General features: G+C 47.0%; 1 protein-coding gene across 1 annotated transcript; it reads right to left on the bottom strand.

The window, feature by feature from the left end:
* Positions 1 to 1227: 1227 nt before the first annotated feature.
* LOC135907755 (uncharacterized) lies at positions 1228 to 24923 on the bottom strand. Its single transcript, XM_065439484.2, has 3 exons — positions 24719 to 24923; positions 23169 to 23282; positions 1228 to 1473 (listed from the first exon to the last, which is right to left on the bottom strand). Exons 1-3 carry the CDS (start codon positions 24814 to 24816, stop codon positions 1266 to 1268), a joined length of 420 nt encoding a protein of 139 aa, XP_065295556.2. The 5' UTR covers positions 24817 to 24923; the 3' UTR covers positions 1228 to 1265.
* Between the last annotated feature and the right edge of the window lie 122 nt (positions 24924 to 25045).

Raw genomic sequence — 25045 nt, 5'->3', positions numbered from 1 at the left:
TCTAGCGTCACGTGCACCGTCACGGTCGCCGCATTTTTTTTTTTTAGTGTTTTCGCTGCGTGGAGCCCTTCCAGTGACGGTCTCGCGCGCAAGCCCTCGAGCTGTTACGTTTTTGTTTCGCTCTGCGCACGATCTTGCGAGCTGCGCACAACATCCGCGTTGTCTGCCTGCTTCTGCAAACTGGACCTACAGTGCGCGGACGTTTCTAGAGGCTGGAACGTCTCATGCATCCTAGCCGCAATACGCAGCGTCGTTGTACTGCCGGCACCAGACCAGCGGTATGGTAGGTCAGTGCCACGTGAACACCGAGATAGACGCGAGCAGATCAACGAGCGCGCACCGGAGCACGGTAGAAAATGGCACACTTTTGTTCTCTGCGCACGCGACTGCAGGACGAGAGAACAAGCAGACGAAGCGGATCTCTCTAGCTACGGTGTGAAGTAAAACAGACACGCAGACATTCGGTTTGTATGTTTTATTTCTCCAAACTTTAATTTGTCTATTGAACTATCAGAGCAAACAGATGTTGCCTTGAATCGTTCTCGGTCTGGTGTCACTGTGAGTGACACCACAGCACTGCCACTTAGGCAGACGCACTTGTGCGACTTAGGTCGACTCTGCGGCTGGGAGTGCGTGCCCGCGAGGAAAAGGGCACAGGGCGTTTAGTTCGAAAAAGAAACAATGGCCATACCTGGTAAGGGGCCCTCTAAATGAATCGCAACTAATGCCGTTCATTAACTTTCCTATCCCTCGTGGATTCCCGCTGAACTGATGTGCCTAGACTCCACCAGTCACTGCTTTCCAATTATTCAGTTTTTATAGCGTATCCACGTCGTAGCGGTCATACCAGCATGTGTTGTGACTTTTTATTAACGTCGACCGCACAACGCGCCTATTCATGCATCAACCTAGTGAAAAGCTCCTTAGCATCACCGCAACGCCGCCACAAGTCAGTCTTTGGAACAGCTAATTCTACCGTATTGTCTTCAACCATCAAATCAGAATAACGCCTTGTGTAAGCAGAACTGGTACAGATACAATCAAGTAGCTTGCTGATAAGCTTTCACAAGTACTTCCCTGCACCATGATCTGAATGCAAGAAAGCTGCTCTGGCTGATGCTACAACTGACTAGACTGTCACTGTGGCTTCTCACGGCCACGCTCGTGGCAGTACCGTGAGGTGCAACGCTAGTTCGCAGCCCAAAAAATTTAAACAATGATACGACGTGACTTCCACGTGGGTGCAATTCTTCTCAAATACAGAATCAGTCGCGCCAGGCTGGCGGGACCCACTTGGAAGGCAGCGGGGGCGGCGTCTCGACATACTTCCCCAGTTCCGGCACAGTTTCCGTGATGGGCCGCGCCAACTGTTCGTCTAAGTCGTTCTCCTCACGCAGCACGCAGAAGTAAATCAGGAACGTCGAAATGCTCAGTAAGACGGACCAGCGCTGCGCTGCAGGCATATCACGTTCTCTGCACAGAGTGAGAGAGAGAGAGAGAGAGAGATGCTTGCTTTAAAAGAGCTCTAGGGAGCAAAATAAGCTGAGCTGTATGAGCAAATGACCATTGTAGAATACCAAAACAAAACTAGTTTTATTGTCAGAGGAGGGTTGATATCCAAGAACATATGGAAACATTTGGCAGAACCCATTTCACAATGACTGTCGATGGTAAGGCGTTTGGTACAGTAGCACAACGTATTCTCACCATCCAAACGAGTTATGTATGAGGCGTGTACTGCAGCGGGACTGCTCTCTCATGCATCCCTAAGAACACTCGGCGCCACCTAGGGCCACCACTGCGAAGCCTTTGCGTGGCCTCCGAGAAACATGGCACATCGGCGCGAGTCAACAGTGACAAACGCGTAAGACGGCAACTGGGCTCCTCCCCCATGCTCCTTTCTGGACAATGCAGCACCTTATGGCGCTGCTGAGATGTCTGCGGATGGCCTCCGAGATGAGAAGCGTGACGCGGCGGTGCCTGCAAACGCTGAGAGACGTTCACTGAAAAACGGCACATGCTCAGTGCGATTGTGTTGCATTCAGTTGCTGTCCTTGAGGAACCTGTATGACGTGGGTACGATTCCGCCCGGCATCGGAAAATTTTTAATTTTCTTTGTCACAGTAGAGCGGCAGACACCTACTAGCACGTATCCAGCGATCCAAGTCGGATCAATGAGGTTGATTGAAGACGAGCACAGACTCAGTATCACATACTCTGTACCCATAGGTGTATCTACCCGGGGACAAGGGGGCACTTGCCCCCTCCCTGTCAGAAAAGTGGGGGGGAAATGTCATTTGCCCCCCTCCCCCTTTTCGAAAGCAGGCACTTTCGCCTGCACCCTGCGAAGTCCAACAAAACGGAAGCTGAAACTAAATTTTATTATTAGAGTAGCCACATAAGTAATGCTTTTTTGCTGCGCAACCTCTGCTTGGGCAGCGAGGATAGTTTGATGTGCCTTCTCGGGACTCCCTATGACGGATGACGCGCGGGATTTGCCATACACGCTCGTGTTACGGAGTATGCCTGGCGCTCGGTAGTTCCCGCCCTAGCAAATGTCAGCCTGCGCAACTTGCACCATGCCCAGATTTTTTTTTAGCGACCACTATATCCTATTCGAAATCACAATCGGCTTGCTACCTTTAACCTGCGAGGGAGGGAGAGGTCCGGATAAAGTATTATAATTAGCTGCGTCCAACGAATGGTGCGCTCTACAGCACGAAATCGTTGGATCACCAAATGCTGGAACTATTTAATGTTTGTCCAGAAACAGCATACATAGCGTTGCTTATCACCGTCAAAAATCTAATCAAACGTCTTATAGCTATAAGTGTCGAATTTTATTGGGTAATCACAACTTATCGCAGATGTGCTCGTTAAAATGACCTTGGTCGAACGTGCAGAGCCTTTTCAATACTAATAGAACACTGACTTGAATTTATTTTGAAGGCATGTGTTACCTCCAACTTTGACGATGTCATTTTCAGGCGGTTTAGAAACAATACCAAACCTGCTACTTGTTTCCCAGCAGCAGAAAAACAGCAGATATTTCGTATTTCGAAAAACTGAGGGCCACTTTTTGGTGACGTGTACCGAAAATTTGGGCTGTGTAGGTTGCTTGAGTGCTTTGAAAAGTTACTGAAGAGTCCGTTTCTCCCGATTTCAAGGTGAAAGCATTCAGTGGTTCGTACCCCCTATGGTTTGAAGAACTCGGCGTGCGGTACGGAAGGTCATGTGAGCTCGCCTCGCGCAGACACGCGCTTGTGCCATGCTCGCGCGTTCATCGTCGTCCTCTTCCACAGATGGCTCCGATGCCGCTCACCATGCCAAAAAAAGGCAAAGTTAATTAGGGTAGAGTTAATTCAGGCACTCGAACCCACGACCTTCGGTGGAAGTCGAACCCACGACCTTTGGTGTTAAGTCTAAGTTAATTAAGACGCAGTTAATCCATATAAGTCAGTTAATTAAATAGCTCGAACACACGACCCTTGGTGTTAATTAGGACGCACTTAGTGCATGTTTAATTGATGTGTCGTCAATTAAGGCACTCGGACCCACGGCCTTTGGTGGGAGAAAACAAGTACCAATAACAAGTAACAACGCATCAATGAGAACATCAAGTAATTTAATGGACGCCTCCTGAGCGCGCAGGCTTTCACCCTCTTTGGCGTGTGCTAAAGTTACTGCCACTTTTCATGCTTTAGTTGTTTCCCCCCGGTACCCTCGGTAAGACATGCGGGACACGGTGTTTATATTAGAGAGTTTTAGCCCAGCGGCTTTACGGCCAGCGGAGCGGAGCGGGCGAGCGGAGACGCGACTGCGCATGCGCACCACGCTGAGGCGGCCCAGCGGTTTTACGGAGCAGCGTTTACGCCCGCTGGAAAGCACTCCCCAGCGGAGGGTATTGGCGGCGAGGAGTTACGGAGTCGCCCTCTATCGGAAGCGCCTCGCTGGCGTAGTATGAGGGATCACGTGGCGCGCTCCTCATAGGTTTTGCTGTCAGCGCTCACTGAAAACACCACGCGCGAGCTCTCCCGGACATTTCTGTAAGTACTTTCGAAACAAGAGAAGTTTCTAATTACTGTCTAAATAATAATCTTGGGCAAACTGAAAGCACACAATCGTTTACAGCCGCTATCTCTTTACCGAATACGTACAGTGAACGCCACTGCGCTCGGTCGCCACGATGGAGTCTCCCGAACCTGCTTCTTGCATGAAAGGTAGATAAACGTTGAGAGCAAACCATGGGAAATATGTTCTTATAGTGTTTGTATAACTAAATGGAGCGTAGCAGAACGAAGCCTCAATGCAGCGATCGCGCAGATTCGCAGCGACCGACTGCGCGTCTGCATGCTTGTCCGCGCACTGTCTCGCTTTCTCCGCGTGCGCGTTTTCGCACCGTGCCATGAGCTTTAGGCCGCAGAATATGAGCATTTGACAGTATACAAGCAACCATTGTTCCGTGGGTGCTATCAAAGCTGTCCAAAAATAATTTCATTGTAGAGACTTCGACGCCTGTGCCGTCGCGACGATTCAATCTTTTTTTTTCTTCTAAATTCTTTGACCCTTTGATACTATTTCTCGAGTTGCGGCGCACTGTATGTTTATCGGCGTTCTCAGCGTGCAATTTCCCGCTGCTCCTTTTTTGTAATCCAGTGCATTAATTCATAACATAAACATGACCATATGCCATGCTTTCTTTAAATGTGCTTCTTACCGCTGCCTTTCCACTCCACTGAACTTGCCAGTATCTATAGTATCGACAAGTTCATAGACCAAACCGTCATGACATTAGTCGGGCAGTGGACTCGGGCGTGCGTCTCAGTGCGTGTTTTCAGAACATCGCAGACCGGGCGCCGTAGCAGAAATCTTCCTCGTGTCTGTGCTTGCTGCATACCCGAGTTGTAGCCGATGACTGTTTGCCGGTTTTATGTTTCTCGAGCCAAGCTTCACGCAGCTTCTTGTCCTGCGGGTACGTGTGAATAAGGCTGACACCGGCCTCCGTTACGTGCGTCCGGCCCTGCGGCACCGAGCAGTAGCCTACCATGTCGCGCGCCTTCAAAAGCAGCCACTACCTATTGTAGTGCTTTCAAGCGTTGTAAAGGAGACACTCGAAGCGGGTAAATTTCGCCACTAAATGCAAACCGCAGCGTACGAGGGAATTTAAACTCGTTTTCAGCTCGCTTCGGCGCGCCCGCAGCAGCCGACGCGGCCGCTATGTCCACGTGATCCCTCCTAGCACGTCACGCCGACGGTGGCGCCGGCTTTTCCAGTGGTGGAGCTCGAGGCCAATACGCAGCGCGCGAGCGTGCGTAAGGGCGCGCGGGCGTGTATGGGATATGCAAGACGGCAGCCGCGAACATGAACGCCGGCAGTTCTGCATCGAAGACGGCGACTGCCGCGCTGACCCGTACATTAGTACTCAGTACATTATTAACAAATAATGCACCGAGAACATGTAATATATCTTTATTCAACATTTCTTGCAAAATAAAAGCAAGCGTAGTTCAATTTCATTTCTCAGTAACTCCTATTCGAACCACTAGGTGGGGCAGCAGAGCGCCCCGCTCTTTACCCCGCTCGAGCGGGTGATCCGCTGAGCTAAAATTCTTTTTTCGCGAGCCGCTCCGCTGGCGCAACGGTGGAGACCGCTCCGCTCCGCTGGCCGTAAACCCGCTGGGCTAAAACTCTCCATTGTCACGTAGTAGCGACGGTAAAGTACAAAGTAGCAAAACTGTAAATGACGAAACTAACTTTTATTGGATGAACCTGTGCCAACAAAAACACGCTACACTTAAAAGCACAACGACAGCGGCGAACACAGTCGGCGATCGTCGAAATCTGATCTGCCGGTCAAGCGCGTCGGCTTTTATACACCACCCATGGTACGTTCCGGAGTAATCGCTCGTGCCCGCATGTCTTCCAGGAAGTTCTACACCATTCGCGTTGCACATACATGCAATCATATAACACAAGGTTCGGTGACAACAGACAGCGGATAGAACCATCGATAACATTCCAGAAACTTCGGATACATACATGCGCTTCCCGCTCTGAGCGACATTTGTCAAACGGCGAAAAGCGCTCATCAGAAAAAGATAAACAAGTCCACGTGTCAATGGCTCCCTCTCAAAAAGAATCGTCCTGATGCTTTCAACATAACAGGAGGGCGAAACCCAAAAGGACACTTATAAAAGAAACAAAGCCCAAAGTAACGAACTCCAAAAAATAAAGTTCAAAGGTCAGCTACGCAAAGCCCCAAAGTTCATTAGCGCTGGTAGGACGGTTTAGGAGGACGCTATAGCTCCAACTCCGACGCGGCCTGTTCAAATACATATAAAATGCACAAGTGCCCTTCTGAGATAACCGGTGGACTGATTTTAATGAAATTTGTTGCATTTGAGAAGCAAAGTTAAATTCTAGTGACTGTTGAAGCGGATATTTTTATTTAGGGCCTGCATTTTGTTCACAGAATTTTCAAAAGTTCGGAAGTTCGAAAGAAATAGAAGCAAGAAGCTTACAGTTTAATAGCTCTCAATCAAGAATAGCTACCGCGATTCTGTAATGGCGTTCATTATATCCTTCAAAGCGGACAAATACAGTGTGTAAATTTATATCGTACCTGAATTTTCTACGATGTGTACAGGAGTTCTGCAAAAGCTGTGTTTCCATGTTAGTAAATTTCTTTAGATTCATGTGTACAACATCAATTTTGTCCCCTTTAGATGCACTATTAGATGCAATTGACAGAACTGTGACATCAGTTTTCATTGCTGAGTTACAGAGTTGTAAACGTTATAGTTTCGTTTTCTAAAAATTTGCGATTTCTGCCAACCTTTAATAAATAATGGACGACTTCAATAAAAAATTAGAAACGAACAGTCACAATATTTTAAATTTCTCTTTTAAGTACAACACACCTCGTCAAGTTTGGTGGAGTGGTTGCCGAGAAAAACGAATTCTCCTTTTACATGTATTTAGATAGAAGCACCCGAGCTAAAGCTTGCTCTTAAGTCGCCCAACGTAGACTTTCAGGTCGTGAGCGGCGCCGTTGTGAGAGCGAAATGCCGCCTAGTACGACGAGTAGTAAGTCGAGTGCACCAATGCGCCGGATTATCTTGCGGGGTCCGAAATACCGACGTAAAAGCTTCTCGCTAAGACCTCGTCGGCGTATTTGGGTCCGAAACAAAACACGGTCGCCGGGCTGCTACTCGACGTAGCGCCGTCGAAGGTTGTAGTGTCGGCTGTCGGTCCTCTGCTGGTTCTTGATCCGCAGGCGGGCGAGCTGTCGGGCTTCTTCGGCGCGCTGGAGATAGGTGGTGACGTCAAGATTCTCTTCGTCGCAGACGTGCGGCAGCATGGCGTCGAGAGTAGTTGTCGGGTTCCTGCCCTAAAGTGGCTTGAACGGCGTGATCCGTGTTGTTTCTTGCACCGCCGTGTTGTAAGCGAAGCTTACGTACGGCAGGACGGCATCCCAGGTCTTGTGTTCCACGTCGACGGACATTGCTAGCATCATGTCCGCGAGGGTCTTATTCAGGCGCTCCGTAAAACCATTCCTCTGTGGGTGGTAGGCAGTTGTCCTCGTGCGCCTTGTCTGACTGTACTACAGGATGGCTTGGGTAAGCTCCGCTGTAAAGGCCGTTCCTCTGTCGGTGATAAGGACTTCTGGGGCACCATGTCGCTGCAGGATGTTTCCGACGAAGAATTTTGCCACTTCGGCTGCGCTACCTTTCGGCAGCGCTTTAGTTTCAGTGAAGCGGGTGAGGTAGTCCGTCGCCACGGAGATCCACTTATTTGTACATGTTGACGTCGGAAAGGGTCCCAACAAATACATCCCTATCTGATGAAATGGTCGGTAAGGAGGCTCGACCGGCTGCAGTAATCCTGCTGGACTTGCCGGTGGTGTCTTGCGTCGTTGACAGTCTCTGCATGTCTTGACGCAACGGGCGACGTCGGCGGTCAGGTGCGGCCAGTAATATATTTTGTGTCCCCGACAGCGTCCGAGAGAGTCCGAGGTGCCCAGCGGTCGGATCGTCATGTAGAGAATGTAGTACTTCTGGACGCAGCGCTGACGGAACAATAAGAAGGTAGTTGGCGCGAACTGGTGAGAAGTCCTTCTTCACGAGCAGGTTGTTTTGTACTGTGAAAGAAGACAATCCGCGCTTAAGTGCCCTGGGGTCAATGTCGGTGTTGCCTTCCAAATACTCGATAAGGCTTTTTAGCTCAGGGTCTGCTCGTCGCTGTTCAGCCAAGCGTTCCGCGCTTATATGTGGTACCTCGTGTGTACACAAACTACGGCAAGAGAACTCGTGCTTTCTACGTGCCCGCTAATTTCAATAAATTGAATGAGAATATCGCGGGAACATTTAAACAAATAAAATCACATTTAAGGTCATGGGTGATAAGTAATGCCCACGTTCTTTGAAGTTTTCATCGGGATTTGAAGCATGCGAACCTGATTGCGAACTCATGTCGAATGTCAATGTGTATTTTTTTTTTACCCTGTTGATGCAATGTTACGTTTTGTTCAAATAATATCTTTTGTTCACTTTTGCAATATCATTTTTTCCTATATTCTTTGTATTAACTTATTTGTACACATATCAGTACTACCACCTGACTGCCCAGCCTCGCACACAAGCAATGTTGCTTATGCGGGCTGGATCTGTAACCTTGACATGACTGGATGTAATAAAGATTATTATTATTATTATTATTATTATTATTATTATTATTATTATTCCAAGGAAGGCGTCGTCATCCTCGTCATTATGCGGCGGCGGGTGAATGGGCGCGCGTGGTATGCAGTCGGCATCAGTGTGCGTTCGTCAAGAGTTGTAGGTTACAGTGATATCACATTCGTGCAGTCTGCGGCTCCACCGCGCCGGCCGTCCTGAAGGATCTTTTAAATTCGCTAGCCAACACAATGCGTGATGGTTGCTGACGACTTTGAACGGCTTGCCATATATGCAAGGGCGGAATTTCGCTGTAGCCCAAATGATGGCGAGGCATTCTCTTTCAGTCGTAGAATAATTGCCTTCCGCTTTTGACAGCGACCGGCTAGCATATCACCCGTTCAAGTCCGTCTTTGTTCTGGACTAGGACGGCACCGAGGCCTAGGCTACTGGCGTCAGTGTGGATTTCGGTATCGGCGTACTCGTCGAAGTGTGCAAGTACCGGCGGCGACTGCATGCGTCGTTTTAGTTCTTGAAATGCCTCGGCCTGCGGCGTTTGCCACTTGAACTCGACATCAGGTTTGGTTAGATGCGTTAGCGGCTCAGCGATGCGTGAAAAGTCCTTGACAAAGCGCCTGTAGTAGGCACACATGCCAAGGAATCTACGCACTGCCTTCTTGTCGATGGGCTGCGGGAACCTTGCGATGGCAGCTGTTCTCTGCGGGTCGGGGCGTACTCTGGATTTGCTGATGACGTGGCCTAGGAACAGAAGCTCATTGTACGCGAAGCGGCACTTTTCTGGCTTCAGAGTGAGCCCTGATGATTTGATGGCCTCTAGTACTGTCGCAGCCGCCTAAGGTGGTCGTCAAAATTTCCGGCAAAGACGACGACGTCATCCAAGTAAACAAGACTGGTCTGCCTTTTCAATCCTGCTAACAATGTGTCCATGACGTGCTGGAACGTTGCAGGCGCCGAGCGCAGTCCGAATGGCATGACCTTGAACTCGTAGAGGCCGTCCGGCGTAATGAAGGCAGTCGTTTCGCGATCTCTCTCGTCGACTACTATTTGCTAGTAGCCAGACTTGAGATGCATCGACTAGAAGTATTTAGCATTGCAGAGCTGATCCAATGCGTCGCCTATCCGTGGGAGGGAGTGCACGTCCTTCTTAGTGATCTTGTTCAGTCGACGATAATTGACGCAGAAACGTGATTCCGTCCTTTTTCTTCACCAAGACAGTAGGAGATACCCACGGGCTTTTCGACGGCTGGATGATGTCGTCGCGCAGCATTTCATCGACTTGTTATCTAATAGCTTCACGTTCTCGCGTCCAAACTCGGTAAGGGCTCTGGCGGAGTGGTAGCGCGCACTCTTCGGTTATTATGCGATGCTTTGCGACTGGTGTTTGTCGAATTCTGGATGACGTCAAAAAGCAGTCTGTATCGTCGGAGAAGACTTCTGAGCTGTTGGTACTTGCTCATGGGGAGACGTATACGTGGATTTATGCCGAAGTCTGGTTCTCAACTATGGCCGTAAGGGTACATGCGGCAGAATCCGAGACGACATCGCATTGTTTGTTTCCACAATTTCTTCGATGTACGCAATTGTTGTGCCCTTGTGATGTGCTTGAACTCCTGGCTGAAGTTGGTTAGCATCACTTCCGCTTTCCCTCCGTGCAGTCGAGCGATCCCTCTTGAGACGTAAATTTCACGGTCGAATAGTAGACGTTGGTCACCCTCAATGACACCTTCTACGTCTGCGAGTGTTTCGGTGCCGACGAAAATAACGATGCTTGATCTTCGAGCACACTCAAGGCGTGGTGACTACGAGAGCTCTCCGGCGGTATCGCTTGATCTTCAGACAGCGTTATCGACTTCAACTTCAGTCGATGATTGCGCCGTGTTGGTTCAGGAAGTCCACGCCAAGAATGAGGTCTCGTGAACACTGCTGGAGGATAACGAATGTGGTAGGCTATGTCCGGTCACGAACGGCAATTCTTGCCGTGCATATTCTAATCGGCGGTATGAGGCGTCCTCCAGCGGTCCGAATTTGAGGACCTTCCCATGCATTCATTAAGCGACGACGGGTCCACTCATGAAGGAGTAATCGGCTCCTGTGTCCGCTAAGGCGGTGACTGCGTGGCCGTCGAGAAGCACGTCAAGGTCCGCGGTTCTTTGTCCTGTGTTGCAGTTAGGCCTGGGCGTCGGATCACGGCTGCGTCGCGTTGACCTGTGGCTGGTACGTGGCGTCGTCAAGTCGCATTTCGTCGGCGTATTCTTTGCTTCCAGACTTCGTCGGGACGGCGGCGTCTCGTTGATATGTCGTTGAGACAGGATTTTCGGCGTCTTCATCGGCGGCTGAGGTTCTCCGTCAGTTCGACGAACAGCAACCGCAGCTCCATCGGTTGCTGCTTTTGGTTTTCCGAATGTGGGCTCGCAGACCGGCCACGGGCTGGGCCAGTGTATGGTCGGCATTGCAGCAACAAGTAGCGGCCTGGTGAGGTCGTCGAGAACTTCACTAAGTGACGGCTAGGTAGTCGGCGATGTCACGTGGGCGCTCCCCAAGCTGTGCACGCGGCGCATTGACGGCGAACCCTCTCAGTCCCAAGTCGCGCTATGGGCATCGGCGGTACGCATGACCGGCTTCTCCGCAATGATAGCAGAGCGGGCGGTGGTCAGGAGCTCCCCAAATGTCCGTCTTCCTCGAGTAGCTGCGCTGGGCGACGGGTGGGCGCGCTGGTGGTGGTGGACGACGGAATTGCGGCGTTACAGGACCCTGGCGCGGTCGTGGAGGGGGGCCTTGACGGCGTGCGACGGCGGCGTAGGTCATCGCTCCTGGCTGGGGCTGCAGTAATTGAGGTTGCACCTCGGGAACCCCATGCGATCGCTGAACCTCATCTTTGACGATGTCGACGACTGAGGCTGCGACCTTGGAAATTGCTTCTGCAGTTCCTCGCGAACAACCGCTCTGAAAGTCTCCCGTCAGTGTAGTTTGTGGTCTGCGGTCGGCGGTTATACTGCCTTGTCCGCATATCGAGTGCCTTCTCAATAGTTGTGGCCTCGGAAATAAATTAAGGCAAAGTTTTCGGCGGGTTGCGTATCAAGCGAAAAGCTCTTGCTTCAAGCTGCGTAACAAGAAGCTAAAAAATTACAGCTAATTGTTCCTGATAGAAGCATGAATTTCCCGAGTTCTCCCTGATTTTCAGACAACTCAAAATCCCTGAGAATTCTCGGTTTTCCAGGTTTTCCCGGTTGGTAGACCTGTTTTTGTAAATCAGTTCACGCCGCTCGCAAGCAACTTCTTTCCTTCACCAAACCAAAATATGTTCGCTTCTCTCTGTGCTATCGGCAATACTACATGCTATGTCTGTAGCGAATAACTCCGTTCTGTAAAAGAGATTTAGCAAATGTGCCACTGCAGCAGCCGTACTCGCCTACGCAGATCTGCATATCCATTCCCGGCAGTGAACTTTTCTTGGAACAGCCTGGCGTTATCAGCTGGTAGCTCCGTAGCATGGCGAAGCTGTCAGCCGTTGAATATGGCAGTTGCGCTTCACATGTTCATGGCGTACGAGCAACGAAATGTGATTCATTTTCTGTGGAGCAAGTTTCGAACACCCATCTAAATCCACAGGGAAATGCACCTCACGTATGGAGAAAAGTGTCTCGCTTTGAGAAATGTGAGGTGATGGTGCTGTGAGTTCGCAAAAGGTCATGAAGACTAGCATGACAATGAGCGTTCGGGGAGGCCGCGTTCGTAGCTGAGTGACATTTCCGGAGTGCATGCGATGGTGAAAGCTCATTGGCATGCACACCACAAGGACATTTCCCGGGAGCTTGGCATTTCGTATAGGGTACCCAAAAGTTTCATGTCGGTGGGTGCTTAAGCGGTTGGACGACATGACAAAAGGCACGCGAATGATTGCTTCACTGAATCAGCTCCGACGGTATGCTGAGGAGGGTGAAGGTTTCCCGGACCACATTGTTAGTGGCAATGAGAAGTGGATACTGCATTTCACACTGGAACCAAAACAGCAGAGCATGGTTCAGTAAAGTGGAAAGTTGGGCTAGTTGGTGAGTGATCATCATACCTTGCTGGTGAAGCAGCGCACTGACACGGACACAGTGAAGTCAAATAGGAAAAGACGACACTTGCTGCACTCGCAACTATTTTAGTGCAGCGAGTGTCGTCTTTACCTGTTTGTCTTCACTGTGTCCGTGTCAGTGCGCTGCTTCACCAGCAAGGTATGAAGAGCATGGTGTGGAAACATGCGAGTCCGCCTTTGACAAAAAAATTCTGTTCAGTGCCATCTGTCGGGAAAGTAATGTTCACAGTCTTCTGGGATCACTGAGGACCGCTCCTGCTGGATTTCATGCCACTAACTGCAACCCTCAATTCCGACAGTTATTGTTCCACACTGTCACGCCTGCTCATTGCCATCAGGCGAAAACACCGAGGGATGCTCGATGTGGATAACAGGCTTTTATCACCCACGACAATGTGAGACCACATGTGCCAGTCAGAGCCGCTGACAAGCTCCAGTCATTACACTGGGAAAGTCTGGACCACCCACCATACAGTGCACCTCGCCCCTAGTGATTTCCACGTTTTCACTCTGTCGAAGAAGTTCCTGGCAGGACAGCCATTCATGTGCAACGATGAAGTCAAGAAAGCAGTCCGACGGCGGTTCCCCCACATTATGCTGGACAAATTCTACCACAGCGGCATCTCAAATTTAGTGCTGTAATGGATCAAATGTCTGAACTGGGGCCCTACAACGTAAAGCTATACCAAACTGTTCTATTCCAATTCTGCAATCAGCCCTCTGCGATTGATCAAAAGCTTTTTTGGACCACACCCCCTTGGTCTGTGTTGTCATGCGACCTCACTAAAACCGCAATAGCTCCCAATCTGACATGACGTGTACACACTTATGCATGACATGACTGAACAAAAGAAAAAATATTTATTATTGATTTGACAACTTTTGGCCATTAACTCTCTGCTATTGGTCTAAAGGTTTCAGGCTGCACCCACTTTACCAGACTATCACGCGAGGTCAAAAAACCGCAAAAACTGAGTCAAAGTGACGCATATGTGTTAAAGATGCATTAATATGCCAAATAAAACTGCATTTTCTTTTCTGAACAGCTGGAGACTGCCCCATTTCGAAAGGAATAGAAGATGGCTGCCGTCGATCCCTCAGGAACTGGCTACTCGTACCTGCCGGAGAGCATAGGTTTATTTGCGTATAACAAAGCTTCTTGAGCGGCCATATAGCGTTATTGAGCACTTTCAACACATTTATGACCTCGCTCTGCCAATTCTGCTTTGCTGAGGATCTGTTTTAGCGGCATTCTTAACCTTTAGTTGCATGCAGCCGCGATTTTCGACCAGCCACCCTTACCTATGTAAGGCAAAGCGGACCAAACGCACATGCCAGCATCTCCCTCTTCATCCGATTGTGTATTTCCAGTGCGATTGCTCGGCCCCATCGACACCCTCTCCACTTGAGCATTCTTCTTGCCTCTTGCCAGCCTCTTAGATAAGAAAAACCGCTCAATGTAGGCAATATTATTTGTTTTTAAAGCAAACAAGCGACCTCCTATAAACGAGGAGAACAGCTCCATTACTAACATCAATTGTTTTAATAAAGAACACGGTACCGAACCGCAAGAAGCTTGGTAGCAAACGTCGAAGTAGCTAGGCCTATATCATTGCCACGCTGGTGCCTACGGCTGCCACCGGATCTGAGTGCGAGAGCGCCCGTTCGAGGCGGCGAAATAATAAATATGGCGGCGGTGGTGACTTTGATCAATGCTATTTCAGACCTGCAGTTTGGAAAAAAAAAAGTTCCGAAACTCGGACGACAAAGGGGTTCATGCGGCCGAAATTTCAGATGTTCTTATACATTGCTTCTATGGGATACCGTGGCGGCACTGCGAAGGCGCCTGAATAATCGTGCATGTCCCAAAAATCAGGCGTTCGGAAAATCGGTCGTTGACTGGAGTTGCATAACCCTACTGAGAACATTGCATTGCCGTGTAAACAGGAAAATACCAGACTTTTTCACAGTTGGCAAATGGAACTTGAGTGGGCGTTACCAGGAGCAGGAAAGTCCAAACGTAGGAAATTGGCGCAAATGGCACAGTTGGACCATTACTGGTCACTGCAAATGTTGTGATGTCCAGACAGTACAATAGCTGTTTCTATCATGGGAATAATCATCCAGTCTACCGACACATATTCAGCAGCAGTATGTGCTACAAATGAAGACGAGGGGACACTTGGCCAGAGTCTGCAAAGCAAGCAACGTACAGGAAAAAAAGAGCGCATCAGCGTGGGGCTCGGCAAGTGCACCATGTAGACAAGCTTGAAAGACAGGAAGGACAAGTGGCAGAAAAAAAAGAGGCATATAACCTACGGCTGCTTCGAGAGGTGGGGGCAGAGTGGACGTGCACTGAAATTGTCGTAAATGGTGTCGTGGTAGAAATGAAGTTGGACACAGAAGCCAGTCTCTCAATGATTAGTGGAGAAACATTTAATGGACTATTTCCTACCACACCACTGCAGCTTTCAAAGTACAGCTACAGTTTTTTTTTGTTTGCTTCAAAAGCGTGTTGTCGGAAAGTGTGCGGCAACTGTGAGGTTGGGAGATCAATAGAGCATTTTGCTGATATTTATTCTCAAGGGACCATGCCCCATACTTTCTGGTCAAAGCTGGATGCGAGAGTTTCAGTTGGGTTGGGTTGGGGCAAGCCAGAGGATGTCAACACCGTAGCATCAGTAGAAGATGCGGAAAGCCAATTTCAAAACGTTTTCACTGGCATAGGTACCTTGTGTGGCATCGAAGCCCCAATTACTGTTCAGCAAAATGCAAAGCCGAGGTTCCTGAAGCCCCGAATGGTCCCATTCACACCGTGGGATAAAGTATTCAAAGAACTACAGACAATGGAATGCAAAAGGAATCATCCAACAAGTCGTCAGAATGGGCCAGACCTAGAGTCCTTGCATTGAACAGTATGGTCATATCAGACTGTGGCGATTTTAAAACAGTCACAAATCCAATCATGGTTCTAAAAGCATACCCGACTCCCAGCATATACAACTATTTACTAAACCAAAGAAAGGTGTCAAATTCCCAAAGGTTGACCTACTACATGCATACCAGCAAGTAAAACTGCACCCTGCCTCTCTCAAGTATGTCAAAATGAACACCATGGGCTTGTACCAATTTAAAAGACTACTTTCCAGGGTTTCATTAGCACCAGCAATATTTCAGAGGAAGATCAAAAACCTTCTGCACTGACATTTTCATAACTGGTGTAGAGGATGTTGATAATTAGGCAAATTTGTGCGGAATTACGGAAACTGCTAGAAGATCCAGGGCTTCAACTTAAGCTAAATGCATGTCTTTGGTTCTAGAAATGCATTACCTGGGCCACATCATATCATGCAGTCGGTTTTCGTTTAAACACATTAAGACAGAGGACAGACTACCAGCCCCAGCTCCCAGGAATGTAAAGGAGCTACAGTTATCTAGGTTTGGTGAAACACTACAGAAGGTTTACGCCTAACCTTTCTACAGCTCTACATCACTTAAACAGGCTCCTGGCAGCCAGGTCCTTCTGGTGCAAGGCACCTGCAGAGCTGGCATTTAAAAGAAGCAAAGAGCTGCTAGCTTCTGACACAGACTTAGCACATTACTGATCCAGCAATGCCATCGACCCTGATTTGTGAAGCATCGCCACATGGTCTTGGCCCACTCGTGGGACAGCGGGTACCCACAGGATAAGAAAGTCCTATTGCCTTCGCATCGCGAAGTTTAGTTGCTGCTACGGATTAAAATAGACAAGAGCGCCGACTTTGCCACTGCACAAAGCATTCGCTCCAGACACATTGTGAAACACAGATCCCACACGTACATTCCTTTGTTCTCTCCCTCCATCCCCTTTTGTCAGCTTTGCATATGCTTTCTCCTCCCCTTTGGTGCCCAGCCAATTACACTTCCCCCACGTAGCACCCTTTGCTGAGGTGCGTGCGAATCGTTGAACAGCTTGCTCCCATATACGTGTAGGCTAGAGTGGAAAAGACCGGCGGCGGTGGCAGTAGCAGCAGCGTGGGTAGACCACGAGATCTGTTGCAAACTCTGGCGTAAGGCTATCTTGATTCAGAAGCAATCAAACACAAAAATATATATATGCAGGAAGAAAAAAGTGCAAATAAAGCACATATCATTGCTTTTTCTATGCGTAAGCAAAGAATTTGTGCAGGTCTTGAGATAAGGCTGATGAAAAATTATGCTGTACGAAAAGGGCCTACAGAAGTACTCGGCTTTCACATTGTCATGGTGCAAGGCCCACATTCTGTGGGTGTTCAGGGCATGGAATCCATCAAACCCATCAACTACTAGTATGTAAGGTTGCAGAAAATAAAGAAAAAAGGGTTTATTAGCTTAGTTACACAGCTCCAGTGTAGAAGCCCACTCCATGCAGGAGCAAGTTAAATGTCTCAGTTCACATCAGCACTCTCTGTACTCACTGTCGAAAAGTCTCTGCTTTTAATCCCGGCGTTTTCCCTAGGCGAGTCGGCTAGGGAATCTGAAGACTCTCCAGCAGCAAACCACCATCATCGACTCCGTTGCGATACTATGCCCATGCTATCCATTACCCACAGTAACTGTGCCTCGCAGAAACTGGTTTGGGATTTGTGGAAAAAAATCATCCGGTGACACCTGGTTAATTCATCGTCGCCCACCGCATTCTTCGTTCAGTTTGTGAGGTGAAGGGCAGGCTAAGAGCCTTTCACGGAACCCTGCCACAGCCGGTTTACATGCTGTCTTGACAGCTGGATAAGTGCCAAGAGATGGGTGTTGATTTGACTTGTCTAAATAACTGCGCCTATCCATTCGTTGTCGTTGTTCCCGCCTGTTTATTCTTTTCTGCGGTTTCGAGGTAATGGTGGAGTGAGCGCTTCTAGTCGTTGTCCACGCTGCGCTGACGTCTGGTTAGGAGGTGCAGTGGTGTGGAAAACGTTAAATTAACACCCTTGGTGGTGTCCAGACGTAACAATATTAAAAAATCTGCTTCAGAGTGTAGCTCTTCTCGAAGCTGTGAAAGTTACGTGCTACTTACTTTTCGTGTTCAGGGATTTTTTTTTTGTCCGCAGAATTTTTAATTATGCCCAACGAAACTAGATGTATTATACTCATGTTTGAAGAGTTAGTATAGGAGAACAGCAAACAATGAAGTGTTTCCTGCATGGCCATAAATCAGGGTACGGCAAGGGACGGGAGAAGTCTCTCTTCGCGGCGCCATCTGATTTGCAGCTGCTGCACCAGAAGCAAGCAAAACATCTATGTAATTAAATAACACTCAAGTATAAAGAGTAATAAGAGGCACCTTTGACATTAAAACCTTGTTTTCCCCGTGTTCTGACACATCTCAAGACAGTTTTCTTAGTTCATTATGTTGTAGTAGTTTTCATTCATAGTTTGTGCTCTCTGCTAATTTTCGTGATTACACTTTACTTTCTGTGCGTCTTGCTCCTGTTTGTTGTAAAAATCCACATAACCCACTTATTAAATGCCCTACATTGGGCCAATAAGGTTTAATTAATGAATCTAAGTGAAATGAAGACTTGTTTAGTTCACCAACATCTCCCTGCAAATCGCAAGAAGCACGGGCTAGTATTCACACTACAGGTGTTAGGGCATCCGCCAAGCGGACAACAAATCATATGTGCAAGCAGATGAGGCCAAACATGACCATGTGCCATTGCTATAGCAATAGCAGAGTGACAGGCGTACGGTGCACCAGAGCTGAGCCTGGCCACCCGTCCACTCCTCTGGTTGGGTGGAGCACTTCCCTTTGCCCAACTCCCCATTTTTCCTCACGCGTAGCGCCGTCCGGTGAATGCGGTGTGGAGCGGCGCAGGCATTCGCAGACGGCAGAGTCAGCCAAACAGGCGGAGCCAGCACTCCTTTCTATCTTACTCTGTGGTTGCTGCTGAAAGGAATTGTAGTCAATTGGACCAGGAGGACCTAGGCCTAGTACCTGAGACAATATTTTTGGGGTCGGTACTTTGAAGCTGTCACAGACCACAAGCCATTGCTGGGCTTTTTGGAAGCAAATGCATGCAATCCTGAATGTTGCTCACCAGGAGTGCTGCAGTGGTTTCTACTCCTTTCTGGGTATTGCTATATGCCCTTTGTTTTAGGCCAGGCATTGCAGGTGCTGAAGGATTGAGTCGTCTACCACTACAGACTTAAGAATTTGCTGTTGACTGTGCAAGCAATAACCGTAGCTCACGATGACTGAGTACAGTATTCATCCAATTTTAACATGCCTACTTTTTTTTTTCTCTCGAGAAATGGGCCGAAAATTGCCTGCGTGGTGCAATTGGATACAAAACCAAAATCGGCTGCTCGAAATTTGTATGCTTTACAGCATAACACAAGTGTATTGGGGAGAAACTCATTTTAAAAACCATGCGCCAAAGCTGACTGGTCTAACATTAGTTGCACAAGAGCAAAATAGGCCACCATCATGCAACTAGTAGTAGACCCTTGCCCATTTTTCTTGCTAAAAATTTGGGTGCACGTTCGATGTACACCTTCTTTAGGAGCTTTAATGTAAATTCTACGTTAGTTTTCTACCTTGTACATACAGAAAGTGGGCACATGTTTGATTCGGGGATGTGTTAGAATTGGACAAATACTGCAAAATGAATCAGTGGTGTGTTTTGGCATTTTTGAATTGGATCATCAATTTTGTCAGTCCCATCAGGCTAGAATTCAAGGAAGTCGATTGCAGTTAGTGCACAATATTCAATTCGTATTTGAAATCTTTGAATGTGTACCAACCCTTAGTTAAAGGGAATCTATCTGAGGAGCTCCTTCGCAAAAGCCTTGAAATGGAGAGACTGTCCTGCTCAGCATCAAATTATGGTGACTGTTGCTACATTTAAAGGGAGATGTTAAAGGTACACTGGCACATACTTTCGAGGTTATGGAAACACTTCTGTTATGTAAAGGGGCTACGTTTATGTGCGCAGTGTGGGAAACACAATTTAATTTGATATATAGTTGGTGTCAAAACCTGTTGTCATTGACACGGTCATGCCACCATGTTGCACAGTAAAGACTTGTTGTGCAGCAATAAGGCTATGCATGTTTGCAGTGCTCATAAACAAATAAACAAGAATGCTGCACTCACATGTGGTAGCTGCAGTTACCTTAACCACTGTATCATGATGCTGGGACAGATCCACTTCCTGCAGGACTGTCTAATATGGTGGCCTTTTCGAAATCATTGAATGTTTTAATGTTTTCCCTGACTGCTTATACAATAGTTCTCTGGCAGTCTACAACACTGGCAGTTTAGACACAATAAAAGATTGACGGCTCAAAGCAACTGAAGTAGAAATTCCCTAAAAATTCTATGTTTTTCCTGATTCTAGACTTGTAGGAGTTACTGAAACTGGTCTGCAGAAACAAGTATTATATAAACCTTATGCACCACCAATGACGGCTCTGCAAACAATGCTCCGATGACATCAGCCGGTGGGCTCACCTTTGTTTGCTAAGCTCCATATAGAATAGCTGCATTTTCATCCGTTCACTCACTTTACAGCTGTGAGCCTGCGTAACACAGCACCTTCCAATTAGTGGCTGTATTTAATTTTTGCAGTGTTATTTTTATAAATGCCAGCACTAGAAGGAAAATAAACGTTGTAAATATTTAATTTAGCTTCCATTTGCTATAGCACTGCACTGCCGAGCTCGAAGTTGCTGGTTTAGTTCTGGCCATGGTTGCGGCATTTCAATGGTGCCAAATGCAAAAAATCACTCATGTAATTTATGTTTGCATGAATGAACCCCAGGCGATCAAAATTGATACGAAGTGTTTCCCTATGGCAAGCCTCATAATCATACTGTGGTTCTGGCGCATACCGTAGCACCCCAGAATGTTATTTATTCATTTTGTGTAACCATAGCCAGCGAGGTTAGACACAATCTCATGACTCAGTCATAAGATATCACGCCAAGCGAGTAAATGAGAGTCTATGCAGCTTTGGAAACCAAGCCCGATCACAAAGCTCATTTGCAAGAATTTGCATCAATTAAGCGGCATTGTAGTTCAATGCAAATTTTGTATTTCACTCGTAATTCTGGTGACTTGGTGTTGCATATATAGAACTCTTGCTGACAAGAAAATATTTATAATTTTCCTGACATGCAGTACATACTGACATTGATTGGCACCATGCTCCATATTGTTTCGCAATCGTCAATCATCCTTCACACTATTTTCTTGCAAATGAATCTTAGCATTTTCCAATGTGAAAATCTTATTTATATAGGTTAGCTCGAGACTATTTCAGTTCAGCATACTTTCAGGCTACTGGGGACCACTAAAAAAACATCACTTTAACAGCTTAAGAATAAAAATATTGATATAAAAATGGGCACAAAAACAAGTCATCACTTTATAGCACCCTTGTACATCCCCTCCCACTCCCTTTTTTTCCTTCTGTGTTTAGCACTCCAGCTACCTACATTCGGTCAAATACCAGCTAACACAAGCTTCTCAATTTTCTTGTCACATAGATTCAAGTACTTCTGAGGTGCTTACAAACCAACATATACTGAAAATGGTTATAAGCAAAGGTTGTCGCCTGAGTTTGTTATGTAACAGGACTAATTGTTATCGCTAGACGAATATCGCCGATGAGATGTGCCTGGTGCCTATGGCAGTAGCTTAGCAAGGAGTGCCACAGTAGGCTGATCAGACTAGTATGCAGGACATGCTGGAAGTAATCAAGTTTGGTTACCTTGCGAAGGTCAGCACTGCAGCACAAGTCTACCTAACTTTGTCAAAATTTGCCTATTTATTTTGCCTGCCCTTCTACCAGACGCTCCAGGCATTTCATAGCCACCCCAAACCTATGGATGGACAGTCAGTACACATTGAAAGGTCGATGACAGCGGTTCGATGCAAGTTTGGTAAATTTTCTAGTTCTGGAGCCAACCCTCTAAGTTTTATGAATTGATAACATACGTTCGTCGCACATCACTTTTTTTTTAGAAAAAGTATAGCAACTTTCAGTAGAGAGTGAATGGCGCACCCAATGTCAGGACAACCTGTGATCTGACAGTCAGCCACAGAATTTCTGTTTTCCCACTTTTTCATTTTCTCTTAGCAAGTGCAGCTTGCATCGTGACGGACTATTTAAAACAGCTGGTCCATTACTTGCTTATTTAATGCCACATTTTTCTGGTAATGCGACTAGAGCAGTGCATGTATTTAGGCACTGCAGTGACCATTTCTTAAAAATGGCATCAAATGTCTTTTGTGATGTGCTTAACGTGCTGGACAGCAACATAATTGAAATGTCTGTAGCCAATGAAGCAGGAAACCAAAGATACACAGTGCATGCTGGACACAGACATAGTATTGCACTGCCGATATGGTAGCTGAAAGCCAAATGTTGCAGTTCATGAAGAAAAAAATGTCAGAGAAGTCATTATGAGTGCCACGACAATGGAACAGCAATAACAAAAAATTAACACCGCACATGCATGTGTTTACAGTCACGGCTTGCAAATGACATCAGGAGCAATCTACACTAAGTGTGGTAGCGATGGTGACTCTGCTTGATGCCGTTCGGAATAACGTTCTGTAACATTCCATGCATGCTGTTCTACAAACGTGCAGACTTGCATTTATAAATATTGAGCAGGGTAGGTCAGCCGACAGCGTCCAGTTATCTTTATGTAGCACGCACACAGAGTCTCCCTGCTGACATCACACATGAGAGGGCACCACTCAAAGATCTCAGGGCTAATATATTAGTACATTATTCATGAAAAGCTTTCTGGTGCTTTCCAGTATTTTGACCAAGGTACACAGGATTCAGGCATTCATTTAACAAAAGAAATATTAACAAACGTTATTAATGAATACTTAACATTATTTAACATTAAATCTTATTAAAATTAATATTATTAAACAAAAGAAAAGTTAAAAATGTAATGACAGTAGTGCCGTAACGTCTACCAAGTCTACTATGCTTATCCTATTTATCCATGCTTATTCAAACACTGTTCTTAAAAATACTAAAAATACCGCATTTTCCGCAAGCAATATAATTTATTACTGTTAGCCACCTTCGAACAAACTATGCAAAATTAACTGCTCCCTTTTCTGGCATATCATTTCTCTACCTTATGACATTAAATCAACATTATTCATACACTTATTCTTACACACATACAAAAAATGTTATCTTGTAAGTTAACTGAGAAGTTAACTAGCAATTTATGCGAACAGTACAAGGTTACCAAATGCTGGGCAAAATCTCAGAGTGCAAGCTGACATTGCAAGGCATAGACACAGTAAATGTAAGTGAGGCCTCAGCAAGCCAAGTAAAAAAAAGAAGAAAAAAAGGAACAGATCGCATCGCTTCCTGCCCTCGCTGCCTTTCCGAACTTACGGTGGGCGGAAGGTCTGTGCAGCTTTCCACTCGGCCGCCTTGCTTCTGCTGTACACGTAGGGCTTGTCGTCCTCCTCTGCGTCGCTTGGGTCCGCTTTCCCTCCAGCCGCACGTCTGCTCAAACGAATGACAGGCATGCAACCAAGTCTGTTGATGCCAACTCAACTAACAACCAGAGGGTGAGAGAAGCAAGGAAGGCCAGAGAAGTTAGCTACTCGCATGCCCAGAGTAATGCATCGTAGTGTGATACCCAGCACCAAACTGTGCAAGAGCAGACGTGACAATAATACAGCTGTAACCTGAAATCTCAATTTTACAGATACCTCCAGAACACACTTTTTGACTCCACACAGCAGTAATGTCTTATGGTGTGTTCTACTGGTTCCTGCCACGCTCCAAGTCAGTTTGCAGTGAAGCAGAACCTCTCGAGATGGCAGCCACAGAAAGGCTGCCCCAGCCGAATGTACTAGCTGCTACCAAAACAATCAGTGTAGCCACGTGATTGAGCCTGTTGCATCTCAGTGACATTCCCAGGTAGAAGGTGAGAACTCCTCCTAGTGTTCTAAAAGAACTAGCAAAACGAGTTGCGAGCACTTGGCTTCAACCGGCAAAATGTAACAGGCACTGTCAGAGCACCTCGAAAACGATCAGCCGAATCAAATGTATATTAAGAAAGCAAGTTTGTGCATCTGTAATATACTTTCATGCAACACACAGAGAACACATGTATCATTCTCATGAGCCCACCAAGAGAGATACAATGATCTGCCATGAAAAGAGTTGAGGAATTGAAGGCCAGATTTTAAAGTCATGGAATTAGCATCGCGATACTTGCTGAAAATGGCCTAAAGGCCAAGTGACGTACTGCAATTGAGACTGACAGAGAAAAAATGCACCTTAGGGAAGCTTACATTTCAATGAAACGGCAAAAGATAATTTACACACCTTGTATATTAAAGACTTAATGAAGATTCTTCAGCAGAGATAGAGCTAGTCGCTTCTTGATTCAGAGCGGATGCATCAGTCGTTTTCAATGTTATGCTGAAGGACACCTAAATGCTTTTGAAGTGAAATGTTCAGAGACCATGCCAGAAACTTCCATATGTGCTTGGATGCCTGTATCAGTGTTCCGATACTAGTGTACCTGTCTACCTTGGGGTACGTGTGGGGGGTTACATTTGAACCTTGCGTTTTCTTTTGTTGTTCAAGTAACTTTTTGTGTGCGTAGTTTTAAACACACTCGTGCACTTTGACTATAGGTTTTGGGCGCTTTTCTGCATGTAAGTGTGCAACTTCTCTTAATAAACCATAGACGCAAACTTGTATCCGTCTGTCCCCTTCGTCTCTTGTACAGCTGCGCCAAACGACATAATTCAATCCCGCGCTAGCCGCGTCAAATGACCTTGCACTACGAACACATTGCACTACGTGGAAAGCTCCGTCGCTCGTAAACGTTGTGAAGCCGCCGACAAGTTTGAATAAGTGATTCTTTGAAATGATCAATCACTTGCGAAGGTGTGATCAGCCAAACACGACAAACGGCGTCATACCTTTGGAGAGCGGGCAGGCAAGGCGCTGCGGCTCTCCTAACAGCGCTTTCAACCAAACAGATTTTGGACAGCAGACCCCTGGAGCCAGTAAGAGCCATTGTAAGGTCGCCGGTTTCACAACCCACAGGCCCGCTTCAGAAACGAAAGCAATTTCGTTGCGAGGCGCACTTTAAACATGTGTGAACTTGAATGGCCACGTGACACGGCAAAGCACTGTGGATCGGATTGTCTGCAAAACGTTTTTGCTGTAGGTGATACAAGTATATTGCCTCCGAAGTTTTAAGCAGTAAAAGTATGGCCTTTGAGATTTGTTTTTAATAGTCGCAG

This window comes from Dermacentor albipictus, chromosome 8, assembly GCF_038994185.2.
Source record: "Dermacentor albipictus isolate Rhodes 1998 colony chromosome 8, USDA_Dalb.pri_finalv2, whole genome shotgun sequence".
NCBI classification, from domain to species: Eukaryota; Metazoa; Arthropoda; class Arachnida; order Ixodida; family Ixodidae; genus Dermacentor; species Dermacentor albipictus.
The sequence above is the reverse complement of the archived record's forward strand: the minus strand, read 5'-3'. Positions and strand labels throughout refer to the sequence as shown.